This window comes from Hippichthys cyanospilos, chromosome 20 (assembly GCF_059441005.1).
Source record: "Hippichthys cyanospilos isolate Australia breed blue-spotted pipefish chromosome 20, RoL_Hcya_1.0, whole genome shotgun sequence".
Lineage (NCBI taxonomy): Eukaryota > Metazoa > Chordata > Actinopteri > Syngnathiformes > Syngnathidae > Hippichthys > Hippichthys cyanospilos.
The window spans coordinates 8,140,382-8,167,353 of NC_142388.1; the positions used below are offsets into that span (position 1 = coordinate 8,140,382).

Sequence of the window (26,972 nt, forward strand, 5' to 3'; positions counted from 1 at the left end):
AGCAAAGTGAGCAACGGACAATGAAAACGGAGCCGCGTTGCCTACTCCCAGCCGGATCTGAATCTGATCTGCTTGCTTGCTGACGTGTCGCCTCCAACCCCGTGTTCCTGCATACCCACTGAACCTGCCAGCATGGCAGCAAAACATTTTTACCGAAAAGGCTTTTTATTACTTTTATTTAATTTTATCTCAACCGCCGCCTTGGAGAAGCGATTCTCCGATTTTAAGAGATGCGCCGACGAGGAGTGCAGCAGTAAGTTTGTGTGTTGATAGTCAACTCGAAGCTCGGGGATGTCCCTTCATCCATCCCAAAGCAGCTAGCCATAAACTGAGCCTTATCTTTTGACCTGTTGACAGTCGATATTCCCGACTGCGATAACATCGTTGTTTTATCTTTGCGACTATTTAGCAATCGCTGGCCGGTTCGCCCAAAGTGAATGTTTGCCGATCCACGGTAAAGGTTATTCGCCTTGTCCGCGGATTTTGTTGGCCGGTTTCCTAGTGGCTCCGGCCTGCATTTGCTGACTGGCTAATGTTAGCAGCTAATGGCTAATAGCACCATAAACAAATAACAAATACGTTGTTAAACGATGGGTAACAGTGGCCAATTTATGTCAAGTTTTTGTTAACAACAAATAACGCGAGTATACAATTTTTGTTAGGGCAAACCGAAGTTAACTTTTAATTTAACAAATTTGCTACCTAAACTGCAATGAAAGAAGAAAGCTACTTTATTTTTGTGTCGGAAATGCAGCGGCCACTTAAACATTACTTAAAATTTCTCTCAAATTAATCTGAAATCATACTCTCAATCCCAAAGAGAAAAGCAGAAGTGTTAAAGGATCTCTGCCAAACTTGTTACACAAGGTCTTCCTTAAATCTGGACCCACAGGCAAAAAATGCATGTTATCAAGCAATTATATTTATAACAAGCAGCGCCTAGTGTTGAGCGACTAGCACAGTTTCCCACATTTCTATAGTTAGAAATAGAGTAGTTCAACAGCATAATTCTACAGGCTAAAATCACCCATTTGTCTTTCAACGTTGACTGATTTGTTAAAAGGGACACCATTAGGATTTTATAGGAAAGACTGCACTGTTGTTTGCGGTGTAGATGACACTCATACCTCTACACGTTTTCTTTTTTTCTAGTGCTCCTTTGTCGTGGAAAAGCAGTGGCAGATTTCTCAGGACCGGATTGTCGTTTCTTGTCATTCAAGAAATCAGAAACGGTCTATGTGTACTACAAATTGTCTGGAAGAAGGGCTGACATGTGGGCCGGGAGTGTGAGTATATTCTGCTTTCTGATTACATGTTTAGAAGAAATATGTCAATTCATGGGTGTACCTCTTTGAACAGGTTGGAAGTCACTTTGGATATTTCCCAATGGACCTGCTAGCTGTCAACCATGTTTATACAGACAAAGAAATTGAAGTTCCAACAGAGGTAGAACATATTCAGATCAAACAATTGACACCCTCTCCTCCCATTTATATAATTTGCATTTTAGTTTGAAAAGTATGAGTCTGGAAATTCATTTTCTTTTGTCTGCCTCACAGCAAACAGATTTTGTCTGTTTTGAAACCGGATTTGACCAATTTGACAACTATGATGTAGACTCACTGTTGGGTACCTCAACGGAGGAGAGTAATGATGAAAATGAACATAATTATGATGGAACCCAAGTACCAGAGGAAATTGCGACCGACACGAGCCCACCAGAGGAGGAGGAGATTTTGAATGACAGTGAAATAGGAGCTGAGGATAATGGCATTGCCCCAGATAATCAAAGTGCCTCTTTTCTTCAACTTGATGTGGAAAATGAAACTCAAGAAGAAAAAGTGCCTGACACAGAAGTTACACCCGATGACATGGACAATGCTGCTGATGACGAAATGAATGCGCAAATAACCACCACGGACTCTTTTATTGAAGATGCACAGTTGGAGAAGCGTGAAACCAAAGAGGAGGAGGAGGAATCTCCACCCAAAGATGATCTTGTCTCGGAACACATTACCATCTCAACTTCTCAAAGAGAGAAAATCTCGGAGTTAGAAACTACCTTTGGATCAACCTTTGATGCTGTGACCACAGATGCTGAAGCCACCACAAAAGTCACTCCATATGAACAGGAAGAGAATGAAGTGTTTGAAGATAATTCTGACCAACAGGGTGATGCTGAGGAAGCAAGTCCAACTCCATTGTTGTCATTTTCAGAGGAAGAAGCTGACACATCTATGGTTGCAGAAGATGACAAGAAGGTCATATCAACTGTCCTTGGGGATGCAGTGAGTGACACAGAGTGGTCTGATCAAGACCTAAGATCAGAACATTTGGAAGAGGAGCATGAGTCAGAAACACCTCTGAGTTTTGAGGAACCGCAAAAAGACACAGCACCAGAGAATGTTGAGCCAGTCCTCAAAGATTTACCTGATTCAGAATTTGCACATCCTGAAAAAAATGAGGCGCCGGAGAACCTCGTAGGAATCCCTACAGATTCACCGCATTCTCCTCATGAAGATCCAAGCGGAACAATAGTTGAGGAACTCTCGTTTGAACTTAAGGAAGATTTTGATGGCCAACAGATGAAAGATGAGGAAACTCAAGCTGAAACACCAAAACCGGCTGATGAGAGTTCAGTTCACAGTACATTTGATTCTGCCTCACACAAGATACCTCAAGTTGAATTGCACAAGGAATTAACAGATGAACACAATTCAAAAAAAGAAGAGGTCGGAAAAAAAGAGAAAAAGAAGAAAAAAGAGACTCGTGAGGACAATATTGTAATTGATAAAAACAAGAAGAAAAAGGCCTTAATTGAAAATGAAATACATGAAGAAGTCATCACGCCTGAAACAAACCGTGATGTGCCTTCAAGGGAGATGCAATCCGTTGATTCGTTTAACGAGCCTGACAATAACGCAATGAGAGATGACCTCCTACGCCAAGAAAACATCCTTGCGAATCAAGAACATGACAAACAGGGGGAAATAGAAGACCTACTTGAAGATGAAAATGCACTTTCTTTCTCGCAGTCATATAATGAGGACACTGTAAAGTCAGTGTCAGCAACAAGTCCAGATGTTACCTCAATTCCTGAGCCGGTCTACAGCGACAGTGTGCTGAGGCTGACTCTGCTGCAGGGTTATTACACTGAAGAGAAGATGCTGCGTTTCCAGAAGTTCCTGGGGCTCCAGAATCTTTACAAAGTGGAGTCTATGTTTATGGACCTGAACACTGAGTTACAGGCTACGAGTCTCACACACTCAGGGACGGTGCAAGAGCTTGAAGATGCGCTTGAGGACATCTTGGAAATCTCGGAAAATACAATTTTGGATGAAGTGGAAAAGATTTTGGATAGCCAGCACGTAAAATATGATGAGGAGCAGCGGATGGAAATGATCGACGATGAAACGGAAATATTGGATGATTTCCAGGAGTTGGCATTCAGTTTAAGACAAAAGTATTCCGCAGCAAGGGACAGTGCACATTTGGTAGAAGAGGAAACTGAAGGCAGTAATGACCAGGGTATGTGTGTATTCTTACTTTAAATACATTTTGGGTTTATTTATGGGTGGTTTATATTTCCTTGATAGGATCTGAATAAAAAAAAAATAAAGAATTAATAGTATTGGTTAGAGTAATGTCAATTAACTCATTCAATGCCATTGACGGCTATAGACGTCAAAGATCAATTTTACCTTGGGATGGCAGTGAATGATTTACTAACTAATGACTATTCCAAGTCATATTTCACAGGGAGCTTCGGGCTGCAAATAAAGATTATTTAAATAATTGATTGTTGATTTATTTGCATTGGATTTTAAACACTTTTTCATTTCCCTTTTTTTATGCAAAAGCAGGACATTGCAATAAAATAAGTCGAACAAGATTCCGTTTTTGGTCCGTTAGCTGTCATAAAAAGACTGATTTTTTTTTCCCCCCCCCATGGTAAAAGCATTACAGCTATTAAATGCAAAAATAAGTCTGCTTATACAGACTACAACATTAGACGAATATGTACTGGTGAAAGGAACACATTTAAATAATTGGAGAATTTTAAATTATACTAGTTCTCTTAACAGTTAATACTTTCCATAGCTATGATCGCTTCTAAAGCTTCCCCATGTTTTTCAGTCATTGCAGACAAACCTGACACAAGCGTCAAAGATGATTTGCCTCACATTGATGAAGTCGAGACAAAACCTGACATGCCAGAGATGGAGAGTGATGACAACCATAATGAAACAGAGGTTGTGAAACTGGTGGAAGAAATCAATAAGGAAGCGCAGATCCTCCTGGACAAAGAGCATATTACACAGGATATTAGTGTGGGGGAAGATGGCGGACATTTCAATAAAAACAAGGAGAACCAGCCGAGTTTCAGCGCATCGGACCAGATGCAAACGTTTCCTCAAGACACATTGGAAAGTCCCCTAGATAAGGTCATTGGAGAAGTGGAACACTCATCTTCAGGTGGGTCTGCAATTGGCTGGCAACCAATTCTGCCCAAATATGGCTGGGATAGGCTCCAGTAAAATGGATTGATGGATTTTGGGTGTAGTTTTTTGTAGTACATGAAAAAAAAATTGCATTTTTCTTCCAATTTTCTATTTTTTTTATTTTAATTTTTTTTTTTTTTTTTTTTTTTACATTTTTACAACTTTTTTGATGATCAAATCCTGGGTGAAAATGACCCAACAATATTATTGCTATTTTGAGAGGGGGGTCTACAAGATGTGGTAGTTAGCAAGATTCCCGGTGCACCCAAAAATGTTTCTGAAATGTTTGCATAATTACACGTGACATGACCCTTGGTCAAATTGACCAAGGATGTTATTGCTATCTCATAAAAATAAATGTAACACATGAGTATAAATTAAGTGCTGCCTTTGCAACTTTAGGATAAATACACACCTCTGGGTCTTGATGACCCAGAGATATTATTACCGCTCTTGAGAAATAAACATAAACCACTGGTTTGGATGACTAAATACGCCCCGGTCAAAGTGACACAGAGACATTATTACTGTTCCTTGCAAACAAATGTAACAGGAGGGTTAAGGAGCAAAATAATAAATTACATATGTTAAATAATAATAATAATGATAATAAACCACAAATAGAACTTCCAGGACAGCAAATTTTCAGCTAAAAAAAACAATATATGGTTAGTAAATATTTCTGTGGCGAACAGTGTCTGTTTGACTTGCAATTCAATCCAGTAATCTAATGTTGTTTATATAGGTTCTTTGGACTCCATTGAGCCACTGTCCGAATTTCCCAAGAGTGAAGTGGGATTACTCTCAGATGTCTTCACTTTTGTGGGATGTGCTGCTACAGTGATCAAGGCTAAAGTTGCAGAGTGGACCATCCTTGTAAGTATATTCCAAGCTAGAAGTTTGTATTACTAGTGTGCCTCCTTTTGCATCATTGAAGAACAAATGATTATGGTAAATAATCTCTTATTCCCTTCTTTTGTTTAGTTACATTACCATATGAGAAATGCATGAACATGTTTTAATATTTTTGGTACTGTTAAGCAATCATTTGTTTCTGTTGTGTAGTTGCATCAATGGTCAATTCAAAGGAGAAGTGTTCATTTAAATGATTACATCCTTGAATTGACACAAAACCTGGTAATTTGCATGTATAGTAAATGTATTCTTGCGAAACACATGTTTTTTGGTTTCACTTTTATAGCGTCGTTGCTATATGTTCGATCAAATCCATATCCGGGTGTTTTACGTCACCTGCCACCACGTACCACCATCAACGTCAGTTCTTCGCACACTACCTGGAGAAAGTAGTGGATGAAATGACGTCATTTTACATGTCAAAGTTCCGAGTTGTCATGAACGTCTCACGTCTCCCCTCCCTCTTTCTTGTTGACTGGTGGTGGGAGGCTGAAGTTCAACGCAGCCGGTGCTTAGCTGCTTGCTAGCGGAAACGTTGCGGCTTATGTGGCATGGATAATCATCATGACACTCATCCGTATACCTACTATTTAGCTTGTTTTGTTTTTCTAATCTAGATTTGCACCAGTGTGGCTTTTCGTAACGTAACCTTTGCACATCTGCTTTCCAGCTTCCCGTTGCGTGTTCGATGTCAATTACAGTTAGCTCAACTGCCGTTTCCGTTTTCAAATTTGCATGCGTTTCGATTTGAGATTTCCCCCCATATTTGTGTCTATTTGTATTTTATTTCAACGCGTGGGCCTTCGTCGTTGTATGGTTTGTAGCATCATAGACGTCCATGTTCGGCTAACCCGCTCACAAGCTAGCACTCTTGGGATATTGTAAGGAATGGAGAGCGGTGTACAAAAGCAACCTTTCGTGCAATTAGAGGATCTGTACATGTTCTTTCTAAAGGAAATTCAACGTGTAAGTATCAGAAAACCGTTGCATGTCATGATTGTATTGATGCGCTGACGTGTTAAAAAACAGTGGCTTTTTATGCGTGATGAACTCCTCCCCTTTCGCTAATGATTTACACACGGAAAAACTTGCATGGCATTCTCACTTCCGTTGTTTATTTTGCGTTGTTTATATGTAAATTAGACAATTTTAGTCGCTGGAATTTCTGCTCACAACCTTTGCAATGCTACAGTGTGTTTTCTTATTTTTGAAGCCCCCTGACATTTTACATTGTATGACTAAGTAGGGTACAAATATAAATTTTGCGTCTGGTTCTCTTTCAGTAAGGTAATTAAACACCCCTGTTTTGAAAAAGGAGAAAGACATTTTGTATCTTGGTGTCATCGTGATATTTATTTGTGACACACTTGATGCACTGGCATGAGTTTCCCTGGCGTATATTCAAATACTTTCCGCACGCCTTGTCGCCCCAGTCATCTTATGAATCCCCTTTAAATGCAGTGTTGTTTGTATGTCCTCAGATGATTTCACTCCTGCCGGATGAATGGAAGCCTGGGGAAACCTTGTTTGGCTGTCCTTGGGAGGCTGTCGTCATCACTGCTATAGTTGGCATACTGACCTTCACCATCTTCTTTTGGAAAACTGTGCTAGGTGTAAGTGTTTAACCAATGTTTGTGAGGCTTGATGTTCTTAAGCGCTGTCAATACAGTTTAATATTTACACCAGATATAGTCCAACTGAACATGATCGTGTCATCACTTACTTATTATTTACCTTGCAGGTAAAGAGAAGGGAATATCTCGGTAAGTTTTACTATCAAAAGAAAGACAAACTGATATATTAGTCATTTATTTCTAACATATATTTCCTCTTAAGTGGATGAAAAACAGATGGCTGATCAAATTCAAGCTCTTAAAAAAGAAAAAAATGATGCACTGGCCCAAATCAGTAAACTCCAGAAACAGGTAAGATTGGAATGACACGTGAACATGCTTCAATAGAATATTAAATAAAATGTGTTTGTTTGTGTATGTTTCCATAAAAACAGACAGAAGAGCTGAAGGAAACACAAAAGGACTCTGCAGAAAATGCTAGTGTTACAAGGAAAAACATGCAAAAATTGGAGGTATTGTTTTACACTTAATATAATATACAGTTCACTTTTTAAATTGAATTCAAAGACTTCATATTCCCCTTTGTGTAGACTCAGATTTTGGAGGCAGAAAAAAGGTATGAGAACATGCTGGAGGAAAAGACGACATACCAAAAACAACTTGATGAAGAAAAAGAAAACTCACTACAAATTGGAAATCGGGTGTGTGTTTTTTTGTTGTTAATTGCACATGCATTCTAAACCGTCTTGTCTGATTCACTCTGCACTCTTCGTGAACAGATTAAGAAATTGGAGAAGTCAAACGAGAAACTCGAGCTGAGCAGAAAGAAAGTTCAGGAAGCTTTAGCTAAGGTAGAAATGATTACATAATCTTTTGACCGCATTTGATTTCATGAAGGCTAATAATAAATGAGGCATGTTTTTTTTCCCACAGACGACTGTCCTTCTGGATGAGGCCAAGATCCGGGAAGATGCACGCAGTGTTCAGCACAAATGCCTTGCAAAGGAGTATGCCGGACTTAAAGAAGAAAATAAAAGTGTAAGAGTAATTTATGTGGCTGCCTTAGCATTTAGCACTGATCAAATTTGTGCATTTTGCAATTATTTTGTTTATGCATTTGCCTATTCCATTAAAAGATCCTTTCATCTTGGCATGACTTTACTTGCTATTGACACTAATTGTGACTTTGAGGATACAAACAAATCAAATCTAAACACATAAGTAAAATTTATTTGACCCTTTTTATGGTAATATTGTTCATTATTCTCCTTTGCTATGGTGGTCAGTTTTCATGCACTTAGCCTCTTCTCGAATCATATTAATCTCCTTACTGTGGCCTATTGCCAATAGAGGGTAGCTTTGTTCTCCTTTTGTTATTTGTTTGCGTGCCTTATTTTCATGGACGCCTTCCAATATCGCTCAGATTTGATACTTTCCTGCGGTTTTATTTGAAACTGGAAAGTTTTGTGCGTCCTGTGAAAGCTCATCAGATTAAGTTGTGTTTTTTTGTGCTAATGTGGCATTTGATTAGATTTTACCCCTTGGATAGCAATGTATTTCTTTTCTCTTTTTCCTAGCTTAAAGTAAACATAAAGGAGTGGGAGGACAAACACACAGCACTCAGCGAGCAGATTAAAGTTTTCCAGAAAGCTCAGAAAGACCTGGAGGACTCTGTGGTGCTCAAAGATCACAATGTGGAGGTGATGTGACGTTTTCTAGTATTCCCCAAAGCATTCTACCAAATTGTCACCTCACACACAAACTTTCTCATGGCAGGTTTTGTCTGAGCTCTTGGCAGACCTTGATGCCTGTGAAAAAAGTGAAGGAAGGGTATTGGTGAATGGTGAAGTAGCGACTGGTAAGTCCCGCAATAACAAGATCTGTGTTTTCAAAACTGATTTTTCATAAGGTGGTTACATTGTCTCTCACTTGGCTTGTACAGATAAGAAGACTGCGGTGAAAAACAGAATCAAACAGATGATGGATGTCTCCAGGGTAATGAGACTCAAGTTCAACATAATTCTGGCAGGATTGCAACAATCTTTTTTATATAGCCCTAAAAAAAATGATTATCATGATCCAGGTTCAGACCACGCTCACAGTGATCGAAGAGGAGCGGGACCGCTTCATGTCCAAACTGCTCAATGAGGAAAAAAATAGAAAAGCTCTGGAAGGTTTGCGGATCATTGAAAAACATGAGGAAATTTTTCACAAGAACTGTAATGTAGAGTGCGCCCTTTTTGTGCCACAGAAAAACACCAGGAGCTTGAACATAGCATCGCAACTCTCAAAAGTGAGAAGAGCCATGTGGAAAACCAGTTCAAAGTCCTCCAGCAAAAAAATGAAATCATGGTGGAAATGTACCAACAAAAGGAAAACGCTCTGCAGCAGTAAGTCCCATGAATAAATATCAATGCAATGTGTACCAAAACAGAAGCGCTGAAAACCATTTCAAGCCGTGCTTAGCTGAGCTTTTTTTTCAATATTGCGTTTCCTGACATCACAGGAGACTAACCAAGGAGGAGCTTGAGCGACGCAGCAAAGAAGACATGCTGTCGGAGGTGGGGGGCAAAGCCGTGGAGGCCGAGGAGCAAGTCAAAGTTCTGCGGCAGCGCATTAATGAGATGGAAGAACAGATGAAGAAGACTGAGGAAGTCTATAAAGAGCAGGTAGAAGAGCAGTTCAAATTCATTATTGACCCACTTTAAATAAATTAGCAGTTTGGATGCTATATCCATCAGTAGCAGTGAATAAGTCAAACCAATACAATATCCTTTTCACATCAACTCATATTAAAATTGGAATTGTTTTTGCTTGTAGATAAAAGAACAGGAGAACAAGACTCACTCCAACTGGGTAAGATGAAAAAGTCTTTATTTGTGGAGGAATGCATGTTTCATTTCAATTTTAATCCTGATTTATTTTTTCTAGGTAAATGCTCGTAACGCAGAGCGGGCTTTGAATCAAGAGAAGCTTGAATCTTCCAAGCTGCGTGAGAAGTAAGTCGACAGTGGACAGAAGGATTTATTTTAGATTAAGAGATAACATTTTGTGCCCCCTACCCTACTTCAGCGCGATGACTATAAATAAGATCAACACTGTAAAAACATAAACAATGGTGAAAAGTAATTGAAATAAACTTTCAATAAATAGAAATGACATTATTTTTTTACAGAGTTAATACAAGGTGGAGGTTAGTCTGAAACTGAAAAAAAAATTGTGCATCAAAATGCAGGCGGCTCGGTGGCACAGTGGTTAGCGCGTCTGCCTCACAGTTCAAATCCACCTCGCGCCATTGTGGCTTCCTGTGTGGGGTTTGCATGTTCTCCCCAAGCCTGCGTGGATTCTCTCCGGGTACTCTGGCTTCCTCCCACACTCCTAAAACATCCATGGCAGGTGTATTGGACACATGAATGGTTGTTCGTCCCTATGTGCCCTGCGATTGGCTGGCAACCAGTTCATGGTGTCCCCCACCTACTGCCCAAAGTCAGCTTGGATTGGCACCAGCAAGCTTGCAACCCTTGTGAGGCCAAGCGGCTATAGAGGATGGATGGATCAAGATCGAAAAAATGTAAAAACGTTGTGCTGACATCTTGTCGTGTCGCCCCTCACAGGTTGGCAGCACTGACCTCGCAGCTGAATGAGCGCCGCGCCCCTCTCTTCAGACCCAACTCGGGACAAGCGGCAGGTCCTCGCCAAGGTGAGCAAGCCACACGGTGGTTTTGTCAATGCAACTATGTCCGGGTGCCGTCTGTTTTGGTTCTCGTGGTAAACGGTTGGTTTGATCACAACAGGTGATTCATACGGGCCCTCCCCAGTAAGTGGGGGGGCGCCATCCCCTCCGTTAATGATCGAGGGTCCCAGGCGCCCTCCCTCGGCCCCAGTGGGGCGAAGAAGTGACCCGTATGGTGAGTTGAGCAGGTTCCCTCGCCGAAGTTGTCATCCCTCTACTTCAGCCTTCTCCACTCTTCGGTTCTTCGTTTTGGTTGTTCACATTTTCTTTGGGCACCCTCAACTTTAACTCCTCCACTATTTCCCGAATCCTTAAACGATTTACGTTTTGATTCCCTCTTGCTTGAACCATGTTTCCTCTTATTTTCCAAGAACCTTCACAGAGAGTTTCCTTTTCATTGTTGTTTGACTTTTGTTGGTCTATCTTCTACATCCTATTTTCCTGCCAAAATCCTGAACCCTCTTTCTTCCCCATAAGAACAATTTTAGGTTCATCTTGCTCATTCATGCTATGTGTTCATTCGTTATTCTCTCAGGTCCACGCCCTCCGTCGGACCCACACAATCGTTATCCTGGGATTGGTAAGACCGACGCTATCTTCTGCTGTGTTTTGTCCATCAAATATCCAATGTTAACTATTGCGGAAACGCTTTGTTTCTTCTTACTTTTTAGACATTTCAGGCCCCCGCAGCTCATCACCTGCCAACATGGATGGCTCTGTAAGTCACATTCTCTCATTTCGGTGTGTCTTGTTCACTGATCCTACTACAACTGGTTTAATGTTGGAATTGATGTAATGACATCATTCATTACAATATTTCAAGATTCGTTTTGATTTTCGAGGCCTATTTTTACAGAACAGTTCGACCTTGACTTCAAATTGTTCAATTTTTCATGGGTTTGACCTTTGAGGCACCACTGACCTCAAATGTCAACAACAGAACGTTAGTGGAGTGAGGCTCCTAACAGGCTGACTTGCAGCCACGATTCTGTACATCACCTCTGCACCACTGCACTTTGTTGATTTGTTAATAGTTAGGTCATTTATTTTTGCGTCGTAATGCAATCTAATTTCCTCCAGAAATGGAGTCAGACAGTATACTTGCATTTGCACATCCCCTATGTTGACTTTGTGTTGTACTGTACATGTCGTTGCTGTGAAGCAGACGCAAGCGGTAGATCCACACATAAAAGGCGAGGATGAGGTCGATGCCTCCAAAGAGGCTCCTGAGTCAGTGAGTAAAGAGGCTGGTTGTTGGTCTCTGTGCTGGGGTGTATGCTCCCCCCTCGTTTAACCTCACCTGGGTTTGGCTTAACAGGCCCGACTGCATGTTGTGTTTTGAGTGTTTTTAACACGATCGCAACAAGCAGCAGTCTTAACGACCGTGGTGCTCATTTCTCCCCCAGTGATTATGGTTCTGGGTTAAAGGGTTAAGTGACCTGGCTGTGGCTTTTTATTGGGATTACGGCATTCTCAAGTAGTGGCCTTTTCACAGATTTCCAGGGTCTCTGGCATTTTGTCAAAGAAAGGATAAAGAACACCAACAGCACATTTGACCCACTCGTTTTTTTTTTTTGTTTTTTTTGTTTTTTTGGGGGGGGGGGGGGGGGTAGTTCTCTAGTAAATATTGTGACATCACGGAAGAACATCTGTTTAATTGGCCCATCAACTAAACAAAGCTAAACATGACATGGTAAAGTGCTGTGCTGTCTATGCATCTCCTCCTGTTTTCTACTGCAAATTTGACCTGTCTAAAATTTGGTGAGGTCGCAGCCATAGGAACAGAACTTAATCTTAAACTGAGGGCCTCTTGCAATTACCGGCCACTATTTGAGAAGTTCCAGTGATTAAATGTCCTTTAACACAACACAAGATGGTCACCATCAGCACACTTGGTATCTGTCACCCAGGGACCCGGATCCTTCCTAGTATCACCCATCAGAGACTCACCTGGCCCCGTGAGTCTGGGACCGCCTCCACCTGGCCCCGGACCCCATGATCCACTATTCCCCCCAGGACCTCACGTCCGCTTGCCACCCGGCGGTCCCTACAGACCTCCGAGGCCGCCCATCTACCATCCAGGGCCCGGGCCCCACGGTCCTCCTCCGAATGTGCCTCTCCCTCCCCCTGGGCCGCCGCTGCCCGCCAACGGACATCCGGGTATGCCTCTGCCTGGATCGATTGGAGGAGACTTTGGGCCACGCCCCGCCAACGGACACTCATTCCACCCAAGGCCCGGTCCAGGACACATCATCGATCCTCGGGGTCCTCCGCCGCCATCGTTCCGTCCGCCTCATAATTTTGGGCCAATGCCACTTGGTATGTTCTCTTGTTGGCTGGAATCACGCACAGATAAATAGCGTACTAGACCTGTAATTAATTCATAATGTTTTTGTTTTTTTTGGATGGGGGGTGTCAACACAACATCTGATACTCATCTTGTGAATCTTTTTTGCAGGTCCTCGTGGGCTTATAGGACCACGCCCACCATTCCCTCCTGATATGCGCTTCCCAGGACCTCGCGAGCACAGCAGCCACCAGGGGGACCTTCCTCCGGTTGTCCAGCCACATCCCGGTCACAGCGAAGCCTTTCGTCAACCTCCAGCCGGTGCCCCTCGCGGCTCTGCAGGAGGTCCGCCCCCAAAGCGGGAGGCCTCTCAGGACTCGGCGAGGCCAGCCATGGTTGAGCCTTAAAAAAAAAAAAAAAAAAAAAATGCAGCCAACTGTGGCAGTGGACTTGAACACTCCCCACAAACCTGTCATGTTAACCAAGATTAAGTCCATATATATAAATATATAAATATACACTATGACTTCATATTTCAGCCGTGAAATAAAAACTGAAAGGCTATTTATAAAACACGGTCCTTAAATTGAAGCGTTATCTGTGATTGTGTGGTAAATTCCACATAATCGAGGGCTGAGAGGGTTGCCACTTTTTTTTAACATCTTATTGTGCAATAATTAATTGTATGTCAAAGGATTTGTGTTTGAAGAAAAAATATATATAGCAATGGTTTTTAAAGGGTTTTCAACGTCATTTCCTGTGGAAATTATTTTTAAAATGCGGGAATGGAAAGGTTTAGCTTCTAGCATTTCAGATCAAACATTTTTCTCAAAGGTTTCGTCTTGAGCAGACTGTAAAGCAATTGTGTAATTTGATGGCCAGATGTATAACTTATTTTACTATCTTGGTAGAAACTTTTTAATAATAAAGAATGCAAAAGATGTTGGTCTTACATGATCAGTTACGTGTAATTTGCCCACTAGCATGTGACGTTTTTTTTCTTTTTTTCTTAGTGTAGGGAAATGAATTACACGTTTTGTTGGAACGGTACCTAAATTGAATAGTTACTTAAAAGATGTGTGAGCCTTTTAGAGGTAATAAGTTATTTCGCCACTGGGTGGCGCATATCTAGGAGATGGTCAAACCTGATCTGGTGACCATTGTCATACAAAGAAGCAATCTGAAATCCAATGGAAACTATAAAAGAAAGATTATCTCCTTTATCACTGTTTAGTAAGTTGCTTATTTGTTAAGACAATATGTTGTCATATGTCATTGTAATAAATGAGTAGACAAGGTAATGAGAGCTAATTGGCTATTAGCATGAAACTAATGCTAATCTAATAGCTAACCGCTATGCTAGCACACACGTACAGTTCGTGAATGCTAATGCTACTAATATTTACTTTAGTGCCCTGCGGCCTTTATTAAATTTACATAAGGCTCAAAATAAATGAGTTTGCATCGCTGTTTACCGCGTCAATTTTGGACTTTGCGCCACATGTCAATGCATGGCCAGCATTCCAGTTAGCTTGAAACACACAACTCTCAGTCGGATATTTCAAACTAATACAAAAGGCTCTTGATGCATCAAATATTAATAACCGCTAATGGTTGTCTTAATATTGCTTAATTTTAAAAAAAAATGTGTAAGGTTCCTGGGATTAACATGCAAAATAACAAAATGCTCCACAAAAAAGAAAATTAAGTGAATGATTCAATTTGCTCTGCCAAAAAAAAAAAAAAAAATAAGTCATTCACTAGAATGCTTTTCCCCCGTTTATTAGAAATGAATGTTTTGATTAAATCTCCCTGTCAGTCTTATCAGCCCAGGCATACATAACCACACTTTCACACATACAGTTACTGCATTTTCATCAGTTAGTGTATCTTACATGTCATTTACAATCCTGGACCTTAAAAAAAAAATCTAAAATCAAGTATTGTAATCCAAATAAATGAAGACAAAAGGTGACATTAATGCTTTTTGGGGAAAAAAAGACAATCACAAATAACATGCATATCGCACATCGCATCTAATTTGACTGCTTGTAAAGCCCTCGCTCTCATTTTTGCAGGATGTGAGCTTGAGACCAAAACATTTTGTGCATTCATGTGACATTCAAATTAAACTTTGCAGCAAAGGCCAACACAAATATGCTATTACCCTACAAATGCCACATGACATGAGCAGAAAATAAAAGTCAAAGACACTTGAATGAATGAATTACTGCACCACTTAATCCAAATGTCATTAAAAGCCCTGTGGTGGATGTTTTGTGGGCACCAAAACATTTGAATAAATGGCAAAAAAAACAAAAAATCATAGGGGGTTGCTCCACTCAAATAGCTGCCAAATGTTAAACTTAATACATTATATCACCTCTGAAATATTTGTTCCATTCCGTTTCAGTCAGTCAATAGTCAAAATACTCTGCAAAAAATGGCTACAATTCCTAAATGGCTGATGTGAAAACATTTTTGTGGAACATGTTAAATTAATTGTGAATTGTCCACACCTGTCATAAACAGGCATCCTTGTGCTAATCCGTCCCAAGGAAATTTAATGGAGTTTTTCTTTTAACTTAATGAATATTTATTGTTTCAAATTTAGTGCAGGAGAATTATTTTTCTAATTTAAAAATATGACTCATTCATTTTCTTTACTGTTTTTCCTCATCGGGGTTGCAGATGAGCTAGGGCCTATGCAATTATTTAGTTAATTATGATATTTATCATTTAATATTTTATTGTGATTATTATTAGTCAGTTTAAATAGGCATTCGTTTTTTTATAGGTGTAAAAATTCTGTGAAGGCGAGAAGCTTGAACTGGGAGAATTCATGTATTTTTTCAGAATTACAATTTATCACTACTTCATGCAGTATTAATGAGTGGTAATTTTAATATTTAGTACACTGAAGAAGCAACTTGAACGAGGTGTGGTCTGTTTTAATTTACAGTAATAGTAGAATTATTTGACATACACTGGATTGTTGTTGTTAGTAATTCTTTTAAGATACATTTTAGTGATGGAGCAAATTTTGTGTGAATGGATTCATTGAAGACTTGGTGTAAACAAAACAAATTCTTCGTGCTCAAATTCCACTTCTATTATTTTATTTACTTTCAATTTGAAACTAAACAAAAACTAACATTATTTTAAATGATAATCAGCACCAGAATATTTCAACATGGTCGTATTAAAAAATCCATGTCTGCCTTGAAAATGGGAATTCTTTAAATGGCCTAGCTTAAGGTTTGCTACACACGACGTTCACTTTTTGGCAGCATGATTTGCACACTTGTGTTCCAAGGTCCAACAGAGCAAACAAGAGATAGTTGAGCACCGAATATTGACACAACTTCACGTTTAGTCAAACCTAAAACAGAGTTAAAAATGTTGCTCCATGAAAAATGCCCTCCAAATACAATTTTTAACAAAAAAAAAATCTCACAAAAGGGGAAAGAAATATATAGATGTAATTAACTTTTGTCTGGCTTCCTTTTATGTGTTAATATAGTCACGGAGAAAAAAAAATTAGTCGTGCTGTATTGTATATGATCGGGTGCCTTGTGGCCATCTTAGCTGTCCTTGTGCAAGGTTTGATGAAGATGAAGATATAGTGGTTTCTTCGTAAGAAGCTGAAGTTTCTTTCTCTTGAAGTCGGTGGGCTTCTTGTACCTGACAATGCAAAATGACAAATTATACGATATTTTATTTATATAGGTTCGGGCGCACTTAGAAACAGACAAATGATTCCTTCATACCTAAGATCTTGGCTACTTTAATGCTCTGATATGACTGTGCAAGACTCAACTGATAAAGCCCCAGCTCTAACCCTAATGTAACTTTTTTTCCTTGTGAAAAAAAAAAACAAAAAAAACTATTCAACGTTTCATCGTAGCCTACTAGAATGGCTAAACTTAATTTGGGGTCAACCAGAGGAATTTTAAAAGGTGGCAGATGTGTGTTGACTCCTAATGTGAGTTAGTGTGTGCACAGTTAAGCAAGCACATCATCTCAGTTTATTTTTAATTCTTCTTTTCAAAAGATTTTAATATTTCCCTCAATCGAACTGTATTAGTTATTGGTCACATTAACAAAGTGGACTTTTATTTGTTTTTGTTTTGTTTTGTTTTGTTTTCCAAACAACAAAAACTTGGGATTTGAAGAAGGGTGTGTAGACTTTTTAAATAAATTACATCACATTCATATTTGCTCTCATGGACAATTTAGTCATCACTGAACCCAACATGCACAATTTTGCAATGTATGACTAGAGATCAAGTAGACGTCAGAGGTTTTACCAGCCTTAAAAAAAAAAATAAAAATAAAGATTGACTGCAGATCACGGACATTTTGTCAAAAACGCACCGCTCAGTAAATAATGTAATACTGACTTACAGCTCAATCACAATGGGTCCAGGCTTGATCTCATCCATTTCCAAGAAGGCAAAACATTTTGTGCTGGTGAACCTCTTCTTGGGTTTATAGTGCTTGAATTCAAAGAAGATAGCTGCCCCTGCAGATGACAAGTTCACATTTTTGAACTCTTTGCATCTCGAGCTCTATCGCATTATTTGTCCCCCGCCCCAAGTCAGACAAGAATCAGGGTGGTATGTATTATTTTTTCTTAAGGACAGAGTAAGAATAAATTAAATGTTGACGCCATCACAATAGAACCCATGCCATAGAATACACATTGTTGAGAGCATTTCTTATTTTTTCACTACAAAGGAAGCACTCTCAAAAAAAAAAGTTAACTGGGTGTCAAGACAGAGATCCACAGAGATGAATCGTGATCCTCCCCCCTTACTTTTGATAACTCATAATCATCATTTGTGAGTTCTGGAAAGTTTACTCCCATATCTCCTGTTCTGTTTACCTTTAGGTAGTTTTTCCAAATGCCTTTGGATCTCGACATCCATACTGAAGTGAATGTAGATGTCTTCCTTCTTGGAGGCTATGGGGGTGTCCTGCATTGGGTTCAAGTCCAGCCCATTTGAATCTGCGTGTGGGATTTTTCATAATCAGGACAATTACGCTAACAGAAATAATAAGGTAGGTGCCGTTGTCCGTTCCAGTACCTTTGACGCTAACGGTCATGTACGGGTCAATGCATTGCCCGGCATCTTTCAGACCAATTTTTTCTATTCTTATCGTAAGCAGCGTCATTCCAGGTTCGGAGGGTAACCGTGGCAACAAGGTACCTACAGAGGTTGATGATGTTACAATTCCAAGTCACAAAAAATGTTTAACCGAGATAAAACCACTTTTCCCATTGTGCACTAAGCGCATTTGCTGATTGCTGGAATGTGAACCATTAACATAACGGTAGTACAAATACGCTTGGATGATAAGGTCCTACCTTGTGAGACTGTGAATAAAGCAGGCAGGCAAGAATAAGAGGTGAAGTCATGCACAGCCCCAACAGGACAGGACAGAAAACACAGACGGCCACATCAAATGGGATACCGTGACTCAAGTCGGCAGGCAAAAGGGATGCCGTGTTTGTTTTGGTTTAAAAGTACCCGGAGCTCTCGTAGGGAACACTTCAGTGGAACCGGCGACTGCAGAAGCGTCGTCTTCCTCCAGCTCCAGGTTCTCCTCTTCACCAGGAGCGAGGATTTTTCTGTGAGGGAAATTTGTTATTTACTATTTTTTAAATTAAAAAAAAAAACAAAAACATTTTTTAACCCACCAACTGTACAAGATGTAAAATAAACGGACATGCAAAAACATAGCTAAAACGATAAAATAACAGTATTTTGCTGCTTAATTCATATTCCAACAAAACAATATTAATCAGAGTACCATGGTTAGACGAGTGTGGCCATATGGAACATTGAGGAGCATAATTTTTGCTCAGCATGACCGCCATTTACAAATCAGTGAAAGGAAATACCATGCTGTACAATGCAACCAGCAGGGTCCCCAAATTTGACCCCTGTTGAACACCATACAGCAGTGGTGCACACCGGCTCTCAGAGTGACAGAATGCCTGCCAGATAGGCTCGAAATCACTCCAGCGGTTGTAATCAAGGAGTGAAAGATGTCCTTACGTAATTGGTTCAAAAAAAGATGCTTACCTTAAGGGCACTGGCTGGACATTGAAGGGAAATTCTTTGTTGTATGTCAATAAATTTGTAATGACTATGGACAAAAACCACATGTTAGAATGAAGAAGAACATCACAAAACAGCAACGAAATGGCAGGAAATGACTCACTGCTCTCCAATTTCTTCAAGTCTTCCAACTTGAACTCCTCTGTTGACTGTGTACTCTAAACACAAATCAGAATTACACCTCACCTTCAAATGCAGCATACAGAATGAACACAAAGTGGCAGATTTCAAACTGACAAGGAAAAAAAAACACGGGCCGGAACTGTAAGATGTCCGTAAATAGGCAAAAATGTTTAGGATTGTTTTTCAAAGTAAAACATGTTTGCAAATGTCTTATTTATAAAAAAAAAAAAAAAATAGATAATCAATTTGCTTTTATTAATAACTACATCAAAAAAATCTGAAAAAAGTGAATTTACTGTTGAGAGGCTGAATTTATCAGGATTTAGACTGAATATTTAATGATCAAAATATCAATTAATCAACATCTAATCAATTCATTGCATTTCAGTTGTTTTCTAATTTTTGCCTTTTTTTCCTTAGTTGTTATTAGTGAAATTAAAACTGTTGGCTCTAGAAAATGGATGGATGGCAAAAAGCGCAACATGTTCATCTCGCGCTAATCCCAACTGCCTCGCAGTTTTGAGGCTCTGAGTTAGAATCTAGGCTCAGGCCTTCTTGTGTAAAGTTTGCATGTTCTCCGCGCTTTGCGTGGGTTTTCCCCGGGTACCTCTCACATTCCAAAATCACACATACTAGTTTAGAAACTAGATGTGTATCGTTGTTCATAGTGTGTAAATGTTTGAGTTTTGCCATGAATGGACTGAAGATATAGCAAATGTCATGTTAAGACTTGCACGTCCTGATGAAAAATTTCCATCAAAATTGAATACACAACAACTCATATTTACAATATTTAAATAAATGCATTGACAGCTTAACAAGTAAATAATAATTTTTACAAAACACACACAAAGAAATCAAGTGGCTATAATATATTTTGTCATAATAGTATAGAATTTGTCTAGGAGGAAGGAATCAATCATTTTATTTATTTAAATATGTATTATGATGTAGAAATAGCTTGTTGATGTCATACTAACCTGCAAACTGATACTCCTCATCTCTAGGCATGATGCAATCTTCCCTAAAGTTTTCTAAAATAAAAAAAATAAAAAGTCAAACCTATGATGGACATGACGTCCTTGTTTGCAGAACCCACTAAAATGTTACCTTCTGTTCTTCTGTGAAGTCGGATGAGTTTGATGACTGCACTTCTTTTTGTAGTTGCCTCGCAAGACTAGAAGATTGAAAGAGAATTGGGAGGAAAAAAGTTATCAAATAAAACAAACTGGAATTTGCACATTCACACCCCCTGCTGTTCAAAAAGTAATACGTCACAATCTCAAACCTCACATTTACAGTATTTGTGTAATTGTATGCTTACTTAGCTAAAACGAAAGATGATCACGATTTATTTTGGTTTTCCTGAGGGATGGGTTCTTTTTTTTTTATTGTCAAGTATTTCCTCTCAAACCACAGGAAACCCACCCATAACAATGAGAGGGTGTGGCTGATATTTCTCAATACTCTGAGGAATATTGTTAGTGAATTTCTGCACAGAGCAACACACGCACGCGTGGACACACTGATGAAGGATGACAGTAGAGCACACGCGCAACAAATGCCACATTACGTCATGTGTGGGAGCTAGGATTCACTTAGAAGCGCCCGAGGTCTGAATGACAGCTCGGGGGCCAACTTGTGAGAGATCCCCCAATGCCTCCCACCGAAGGAGGGTTGCATGCATGTGAGAGGCAAGGCACGCACTTACATTTGATACTCGTCTATAGCCTCCACTAATTGTCCCCACGAGTCAAAGTCTGTGCCTTTTCTGAAACTGGCGTGCCATTTCTGCAGAGTCTTGTTGACATCAGACATGTTGGCAGGGCGGGTGCCGGCGGCAGACTCAGGGCAGCATAGCCGAGGACGACGTTCATCTACGGGGGAGGGGGCTTCTTCGGGACTTGAGCGCCTCCGCCGCGGGGCTGCCTGCAGCAGTTCGCGGTCGCGCTGACTCACACGCAGACCGGTGACACCCTGACCACTACCGAACGAACCAAACCCTTACTGTCTGCTCTGCGCTCACCCTGAAGTCCCATCGGCGAGGAGGAGAATTCACCGGAAGTCCCGCCTACTGCTACGGGTGCGCGTGATTCGATACACATTGCTGTCTGGGCGGGGCGGCAAAATCACCTTTGTTTGGTTTGAATGAGGCCACAAAAAATAAACAACACACGGCCACTGCGCAGTCATTGTAAAGTTACCTTCATTAAATTATGAAAATCTGTTATTATAGTCTTCGAAGTAGTTGTAGAAGTGCGGTGATAAAACGTCACCTTCCCTAGCAAAGTTGTACGGTGCTTGAAACATAGTTAAATACTGTATAACATAACAGGTAGATTAATAAAATACTGGTAATCAATTGCAATGCAATAGAATAAAATCATCACAGCTAACCAAAGGCCAAACAATAAAAGAATTTACGGAAACAGTAGCTATTCCTGCATAAAAAGATTTATTTATTTATTACTATTATTATTATCTACTCCAATGACCTATAATGATCGACTGAAAATCAAGGTAACACATGAAAATCAACTAGTTTGAAATGTGGTTCATAACCTAGAATAGTCGTATGTCAAAATGGGCCGATAAAACTTGTAGTTTCTACCACATCCGGCTGTTGGGTTTTAATTTGAAAACAAACTATTTCCGGTACTTGAAACGTCGTAACTCTACGAGGTTGTGCCAACCTTACTACGTCAGCTACGCTACTGGACCCTCACGCTGTTAGCAGTAGTAAGCAAAAGCAATGAACCGCGACATGAGATAAAAATGGAAGAAGACACGACAGACTCTTCAGCGGCTAATGAGGGTGAAAATTTGGACTCAGAAGTTGTTTGTTTGATGAGAGTCGGGATGAATTCAGAATGGCTGCAATTGATAGAAGACACAGAGGCACGTATACTTTGCTAGCTTCGTTAGCTAGCTAATCAGATTAACCTGTTATAATTCCCAGAGTTCTTGTTTACAAACACTTAAACATTGCCACACCGCTCACTCTTGTGTTTAGGTTACTATTGGCCGTGGTTATGACGTGACCTACCAACTATTGTCTCCAAGCTTCCCCTTAATGATTTCCAGGCTACACTGCACTTTTTCTCAAAAAGATGGACACTGGACAGTCACAGACAAGCAGGTACACAATACCGAGACTCGGTTGTCAATTACAATTTATTTTGTGTCATGAAATGTACTGTGTGGAACCAAATCACACACGATTAAGAAGTGGTATCAAGGTGAAAGAATTTGACTTCTCCATTTAATAATTTGTCAGTAGCATGCTTTTCGGAAAAAAAATCCCACGAATTAAGAATTATTAACAAAATTGGACTGCACATCTTTGGTGTACAGTATATTGCTCTTTGTTACTGCAGTGCACCAGCCTTCAGTCCATCCCACATAATGCTGGACTAATAGCAAATCCAGCTATTTTAGTTACCATATTGTCACATAGTACATCGTTTAAGTTGCACTGTATGGGACAGTTCTATTTCTTAGTAGGTAGGTACAGCACTCTTGCTTGTGGGTGAAGTATATTTTCTTTTTGTGATCCGGTCAGAGTCTCAATGGCGTGTGGGTGAACGGGATGCGCATACCTGCCGAAAAAGCCCACCGGCTTCAGCTGGGCGACTCCATACATCTAGGCGTTTCTGTCAAGGACTCCCAAGTAGAGTTTGACTATGTGCTTGTGCAGCGGCCCCTCGGGGAAATTAAACACAATTTGGCAAAAAGACAGAAAGAGGCCGCAAAATCAATGCACATACCGAAGAACTCCAAGAGGAAGTTGACTGTGGATGAGGTGGAGCCATCAACTTCAAAGGCCAAATTGTACCGCTGCTCGTATCCTGACAAGTCATTGGCACAGTTCTGCCCTCTACCTCCAACTACGCATCACCAGCGCCATAGTTTCCCTCAGCCTGGGGATGCAATTCCCAAGCTGTATGTGGAAGAGGCGGACCAGGAATGTGGTGACTTCGATATCCCATGTGACAACTTGCAGATGTACGTATCTTTCTCATTGCAATGAAATTTTGCCTTCACAATAAAGACGTACATGCCTTATTTATTTAAATATGACCGTACATCTGCTTTCTTGCTTACAGGTACAGTCAAAACATCTTGATGCTCTGGGAGCAGGTGGCCAGCACACAGAGGCAGGTTGCCACATTAGAAGATGAACCACAGTCAGCCAACCCCTTCAGGGAGGAGCAGATCAATGAATTACAGGGGCAGCTGAAGACCCTCCGAGCCAAGATGCAGCAAATGGAGGTGTTTGAGAAGTCCTTCAGTCAAACTAAAAGGCAACAAGAGGTGAGAAGTGTTTGTGGAAAGGATTGACATCATTGATCACTCGGCAAATTATGACACTACAGCCTATCACTGATCTTGCATGAATGGCAAATATCGGCCCATCAAGACCAAGCCGATCCGATCGGCATAAAGTCTCAAACATGCTTTAAGGATTTGCATCCGAGAAGGCAGGCATGCATGCAATACAAAAGAGCGAACACCGTCAGCCATACATGCCATTACATTTTTGAGGGTTCCAATGGCTTGTATCGGCAGCCTTCATGAATTCACATCTAAAGTCGAATAAATTGTGGGTGTTGTTTTATTTTTCATATGGATTTAAAGGCTCAGGAAACACAGCAGCAAAAGGAAATTATGGAAAAACAATTGGAAGAAGCCTTGCAGGAGGTAAACACCAAATCATACATGACATGATGGAGTGAGGCCTTAATGTTGGGATTCTTTTTTCATTGCTCAATTTGTTCTCTACACCCTTTAGCAGAGAAATGTAATAGATGAGCTTGCCCTTTCTCGGACAAGATTCGCAGAGATTCTGTCAGCCAAGAACAAAGAACTTGAAGTGACAAAGGTAGGTCGCTACACTAGGAGTCTTTTAAGCACACTGTATTAGTAGCGCCTCATTCCCTTTCTGTTCCCAGGAGGAGAAGGAAAAGGCGAAGGCTCAGAAGGAGGAAGTCGTCACACAAGTGACCGAGGTCCTGGAAAACGAGCTTCAGTGCATAATCTGCTCCGAGCTCCTCATTGAGGTGCGAGTCGGTAGAACTTGCTCACGTTTGACTCGCGTCTCAACGAATCCCACAAAAAAAAAAGGGCAACTTTTTCTTCTTGGTATCTCCAGGCCGTCATCCTGAACTGTGCTCATAGTTTCTGCTGCCATTGCATCAATCAGTGGCGCAAAAAGAAAGAGGAGTGCCCCATCTGCCGACAGGCCATCACGTCGCAGACACGATGTCTGGCGCTGGACAACTGCATCGACAGCATGGTGGACAACCTCAGTTTGGAATTAAAGGCGAGACGGCAGACGCTTGTCTCTGAGAGGAAAGGACAGATGTGCGTTCAGTCGCTCCACGATGGAGGCACCAAAACATCAACATAATATTTTTGCTCTGCCGTTTTTTTTAACGTGTTTTTCTAAGTCTGAAAAGATCGCTGTTGGGATGGCAGTGACAGTCGTGATAATAATTACACGCAGTAATGATAATAAATAAATTTATTCCAAATTACAGCGTTACATGGGTTTTCTTTCGCCGTCATTATTACAGTTGGGCACATTAAAGCTATGATCTTTTTGACCACAAGAGTCAAGGGAAATTCTGAAATTCAAGGATCAAAAATCTCCCTTGCGCTTGCGTTAATACTAAAAAAAACATTACTCGTTTGTATGATGATGGCTAGACGAAGTAAATGTGGACTCCATGGAGTAAAAAAATGACTAATTTTCTTTTAAAATGTTAATGTCAACATCAGAATGCGCTGCATATCACAGTAATTCTTGTTTCATGAACAATATATTTATTTTTTCTTATTAGTTCTCCAGCGCCTTTTCCTGTGCATGTGAATGTGCTCCAAGATGAGGGGAGTAGGAGCAGCTCTGAAGACGTTGTGCAGATTCTCGACGAGACCTACCGGACCCCCTTAGCTTCTCCTGTGCATGTAACTGTTAGCCACCATGTGGAAAGCAGCAGCAGCTCAGAAGACGTTGTGCAGATTCTCGACGAGACCTACCGAACCCCCTTAGCTTCCCCTGTGCATGTAAATGTGAGCCACCATGAGGAAAGCAGCAGCATCTCAGAAGACATTGTGGAGATTTCCGACTGTAGCTCCAGTCCTCTTCACAGCAGCTCCTCTCATAGTGAGTTTGGATTTGTTTTTTTGTTGGGGGAGTATGTTTTTTGACACAGAATTCTCACCAGTGTAAAAGCTTTTTCACACTCAACAGAGCCGGCTGGCATTTGGGGCACCATTAGCTTCTTCCCCTGTGATTTTTTTTTTCTCTCTGTGAAAGACTTTATGGTTAAGAGTGTGATGGAGAAAAGCGGTGGTTCTCAAATGGGGGTACATGAGATTTTAACAAGGATATCCGTAGGTATGAGCAAATCTAATGTAATGCTGTGACAGAATCGGTACATTTTCTTTTCAAATTATGAGCAAATTCATTGGAACATGAAAAAACATACTTGCTAAAATATGCCTGTAAATCCTTTGCAAAACGTATGCTTTTATGTTAGTGTACCTCGATTTCTTGCTCGGAAGGAGAAGTGCATGGTTTATCAAGAACAATTATTGTAGTTAAGTAATATTAATCATTGCTAACGTATTTTCATGATTTTTTAGTAGTCCGGACATTAAATCCCAGATACTTAAGTATCAAATCGATACTTAAGTACATTAGGGCCATTCATTTCCAGATACTTAAATATTAAATCAATATTTAATTGTGGGATTTAATGTACAGCACAGTAAGCCACAAAATTCAATTAATTTTTTTTTTTTACTCCTGTATTCATCGTTGGAGGCAAATGTGAGCACATAGCAAAAGCAGGGGAAAAAAACCCTCATATTTTCTGATTTGCAGATGTTTCAGGGATTCTGGATGAGGAGAGCAGCCGAAGTAGCAGTGGCGGACGCCGCAGCAGTAGCAGCAGCAGCAGTAGCGGCGGCAGCAGCAGCAGCAGCAGTAGTAGCAGCAGTGAACACGACAGCGATAGCAGCTCTTCTGAAGACAATGTAGAGGCACCCAACAGGACCCCGTGGGCCTCCAGGCCTCTTGACAGCAAATCCCGTTTCAGTAAGTGTACTGCTGAAGACCGTTGTTTTTTTGACATGCTAGTGCTTTTTTTTATGATTTGTTTCAATCTGATGATATATTGACACATTTGTGGATGCTCTTATGGCTAGGCGAGTTTACAAATGATTAAAACGCCGGGAATGGATTGCACACTTTTTAACTCAGTTGTGTTTAGTATAAATGTGTATACTCACCTCCCAGGAACACGATAATCTTTCCACCCATCAACAGTTTATGGGATGTATACACTGTTGTGCTACAGCTCATCCTCGGGGAACAAATGATTTTTTTTTTTTTTTTCGCAGATTTGAGAATCATCTATGGTGATGAAAACAGTGATTAATTGCAACAGACCGTGCCTTTAACAGCAACCTCAACTCATGTGGTCTCCCACAACTGGACTTATTGGGATTCCTATCTCCAAACAATGTTTGTGACATGCAGTTTTCCTGGACAACTGGGACATTTTAGATATACAAAGCCAAAATCTTTGCTTTAGTTTCTAAAAAAAAAAAAAAAAATGTTTTCCAAGTAAGAGAATTAAAAAATCCGTATGAATACATTAGGTAGCTGTTTCTTTTATTCTTTTTTTTACTGACTCATTGTCC

The 26,972-nt window shown here is 40.4% G+C and overlaps 3 protein-coding genes across 7 annotated transcripts; 2 read left to right on the forward strand and 1 right to left on the reverse strand.

The window, feature by feature from the left end:
- Window positions 1-97: 97 nt before the first annotated feature.
- Window positions 98-13,952, forward strand: mia3 (MIA SH3 domain ER export factor 3). Of its 3 annotated transcripts, none has more exons than XM_088403838.1 (28): window positions 98-253; window positions 1,153-1,286; window positions 1,360-1,446; window positions 1,560-3,528; window positions 4,138-4,476; window positions 5,248-5,378; window positions 6,899-7,030; window positions 7,159-7,180; window positions 7,254-7,342; window positions 7,426-7,503; window positions 7,582-7,692; window positions 7,771-7,842; window positions 7,925-8,029; window positions 8,569-8,691; window positions 8,768-8,849; window positions 8,934-8,986; window positions 9,075-9,165; window positions 9,243-9,381; window positions 9,498-9,660; window positions 9,812-9,847; window positions 9,923-9,990; window positions 10,606-10,691; window positions 10,786-10,899; window positions 11,260-11,304; window positions 11,396-11,442; window positions 11,890-11,958; window positions 12,635-13,043; window positions 13,183-13,952. In XM_088403838.1, the coding sequence occupies exons 1-28, from the start codon at window positions 133-135 to the stop codon at window positions 13,416-13,418; spliced, it is 5,151 nt and encodes a 1,716-aa protein (XP_088259964.1). In that variant the 5' UTR covers window positions 98-132; the 3' UTR covers window positions 13,419-13,952. The 3 variants fall into 3 exon arrangements, with proteins under 3 accessions (XP_088259964.1, XP_088259965.1, XP_088259963.1); XM_088403837.1 differs by having other exon boundaries at window positions 103-253; window positions 11,887-11,958; XM_088403839.1 differs by lacking the exon at window positions 11,890-11,958.
- A 143-nt stretch (window positions 13,953-14,095) lies between these two features.
- On the forward strand, window positions 14,096-26,889 carry rnf8 (ring finger protein 8, E3 ubiquitin protein ligase). 3 transcript variants are annotated; one of them, XM_088403841.1, is made up of 13 exons: window positions 14,096-14,244; window positions 17,906-18,075; window positions 21,089-21,345; window positions 22,276-22,401; window positions 22,825-23,267; window positions 23,369-23,576; window positions 23,901-23,963; window positions 24,055-24,144; window positions 24,215-24,322; window positions 24,415-24,626; window positions 25,106-25,428; window positions 26,152-26,364; window positions 26,670-26,889. In XM_088403841.1, the coding sequence occupies exons 4-13, from the start codon at window positions 22,336-22,338 to the stop codon at window positions 26,705-26,707; spliced, it is 1,764 nt and encodes a 587-aa protein (XP_088259967.1). In that variant the 5' UTR covers window positions 14,096-14,244; window positions 17,906-18,075; window positions 21,089-21,345; window positions 22,276-22,335; the 3' UTR covers window positions 26,708-26,889. The 3 variants fall into 3 exon arrangements, with proteins under 3 accessions (XP_088259967.1, XP_088259968.1, XP_088259966.1); XM_088403842.1 differs by lacking the exons at window positions 14,096-14,244; window positions 17,906-18,075 and having other exon boundaries at window positions 21,076-21,345; XM_088403840.1 differs by lacking the exons at window positions 14,096-14,244; window positions 17,906-18,075; window positions 21,089-21,345 and adding an exon at window positions 21,947-22,160 and having other exon boundaries at window positions 26,670-26,887.
- aida (axin interactor, dorsalization associated) lies at window positions 14,778-21,317 on the reverse strand. Its single transcript, XM_088403849.1, has 10 exons — window positions 20,974-21,317; window positions 20,373-20,439; window positions 20,243-20,296; window positions 19,243-19,297; window positions 19,104-19,167; window positions 18,546-18,646; window positions 18,102-18,224; window positions 17,900-18,022; window positions 17,419-17,536; window positions 14,778-16,695 (listed from the first exon to the last, which is right to left on the reverse strand). Exons 1-10 carry the CDS (start codon window positions 21,078-21,080, stop codon window positions 16,596-16,598), a joined length of 912 nt encoding a protein of 303 aa, XP_088259975.1. The 5' UTR covers window positions 21,081-21,317; the 3' UTR covers window positions 14,778-16,595.
- Window positions 26,890-26,972: the final 83 nt, after the last annotated feature.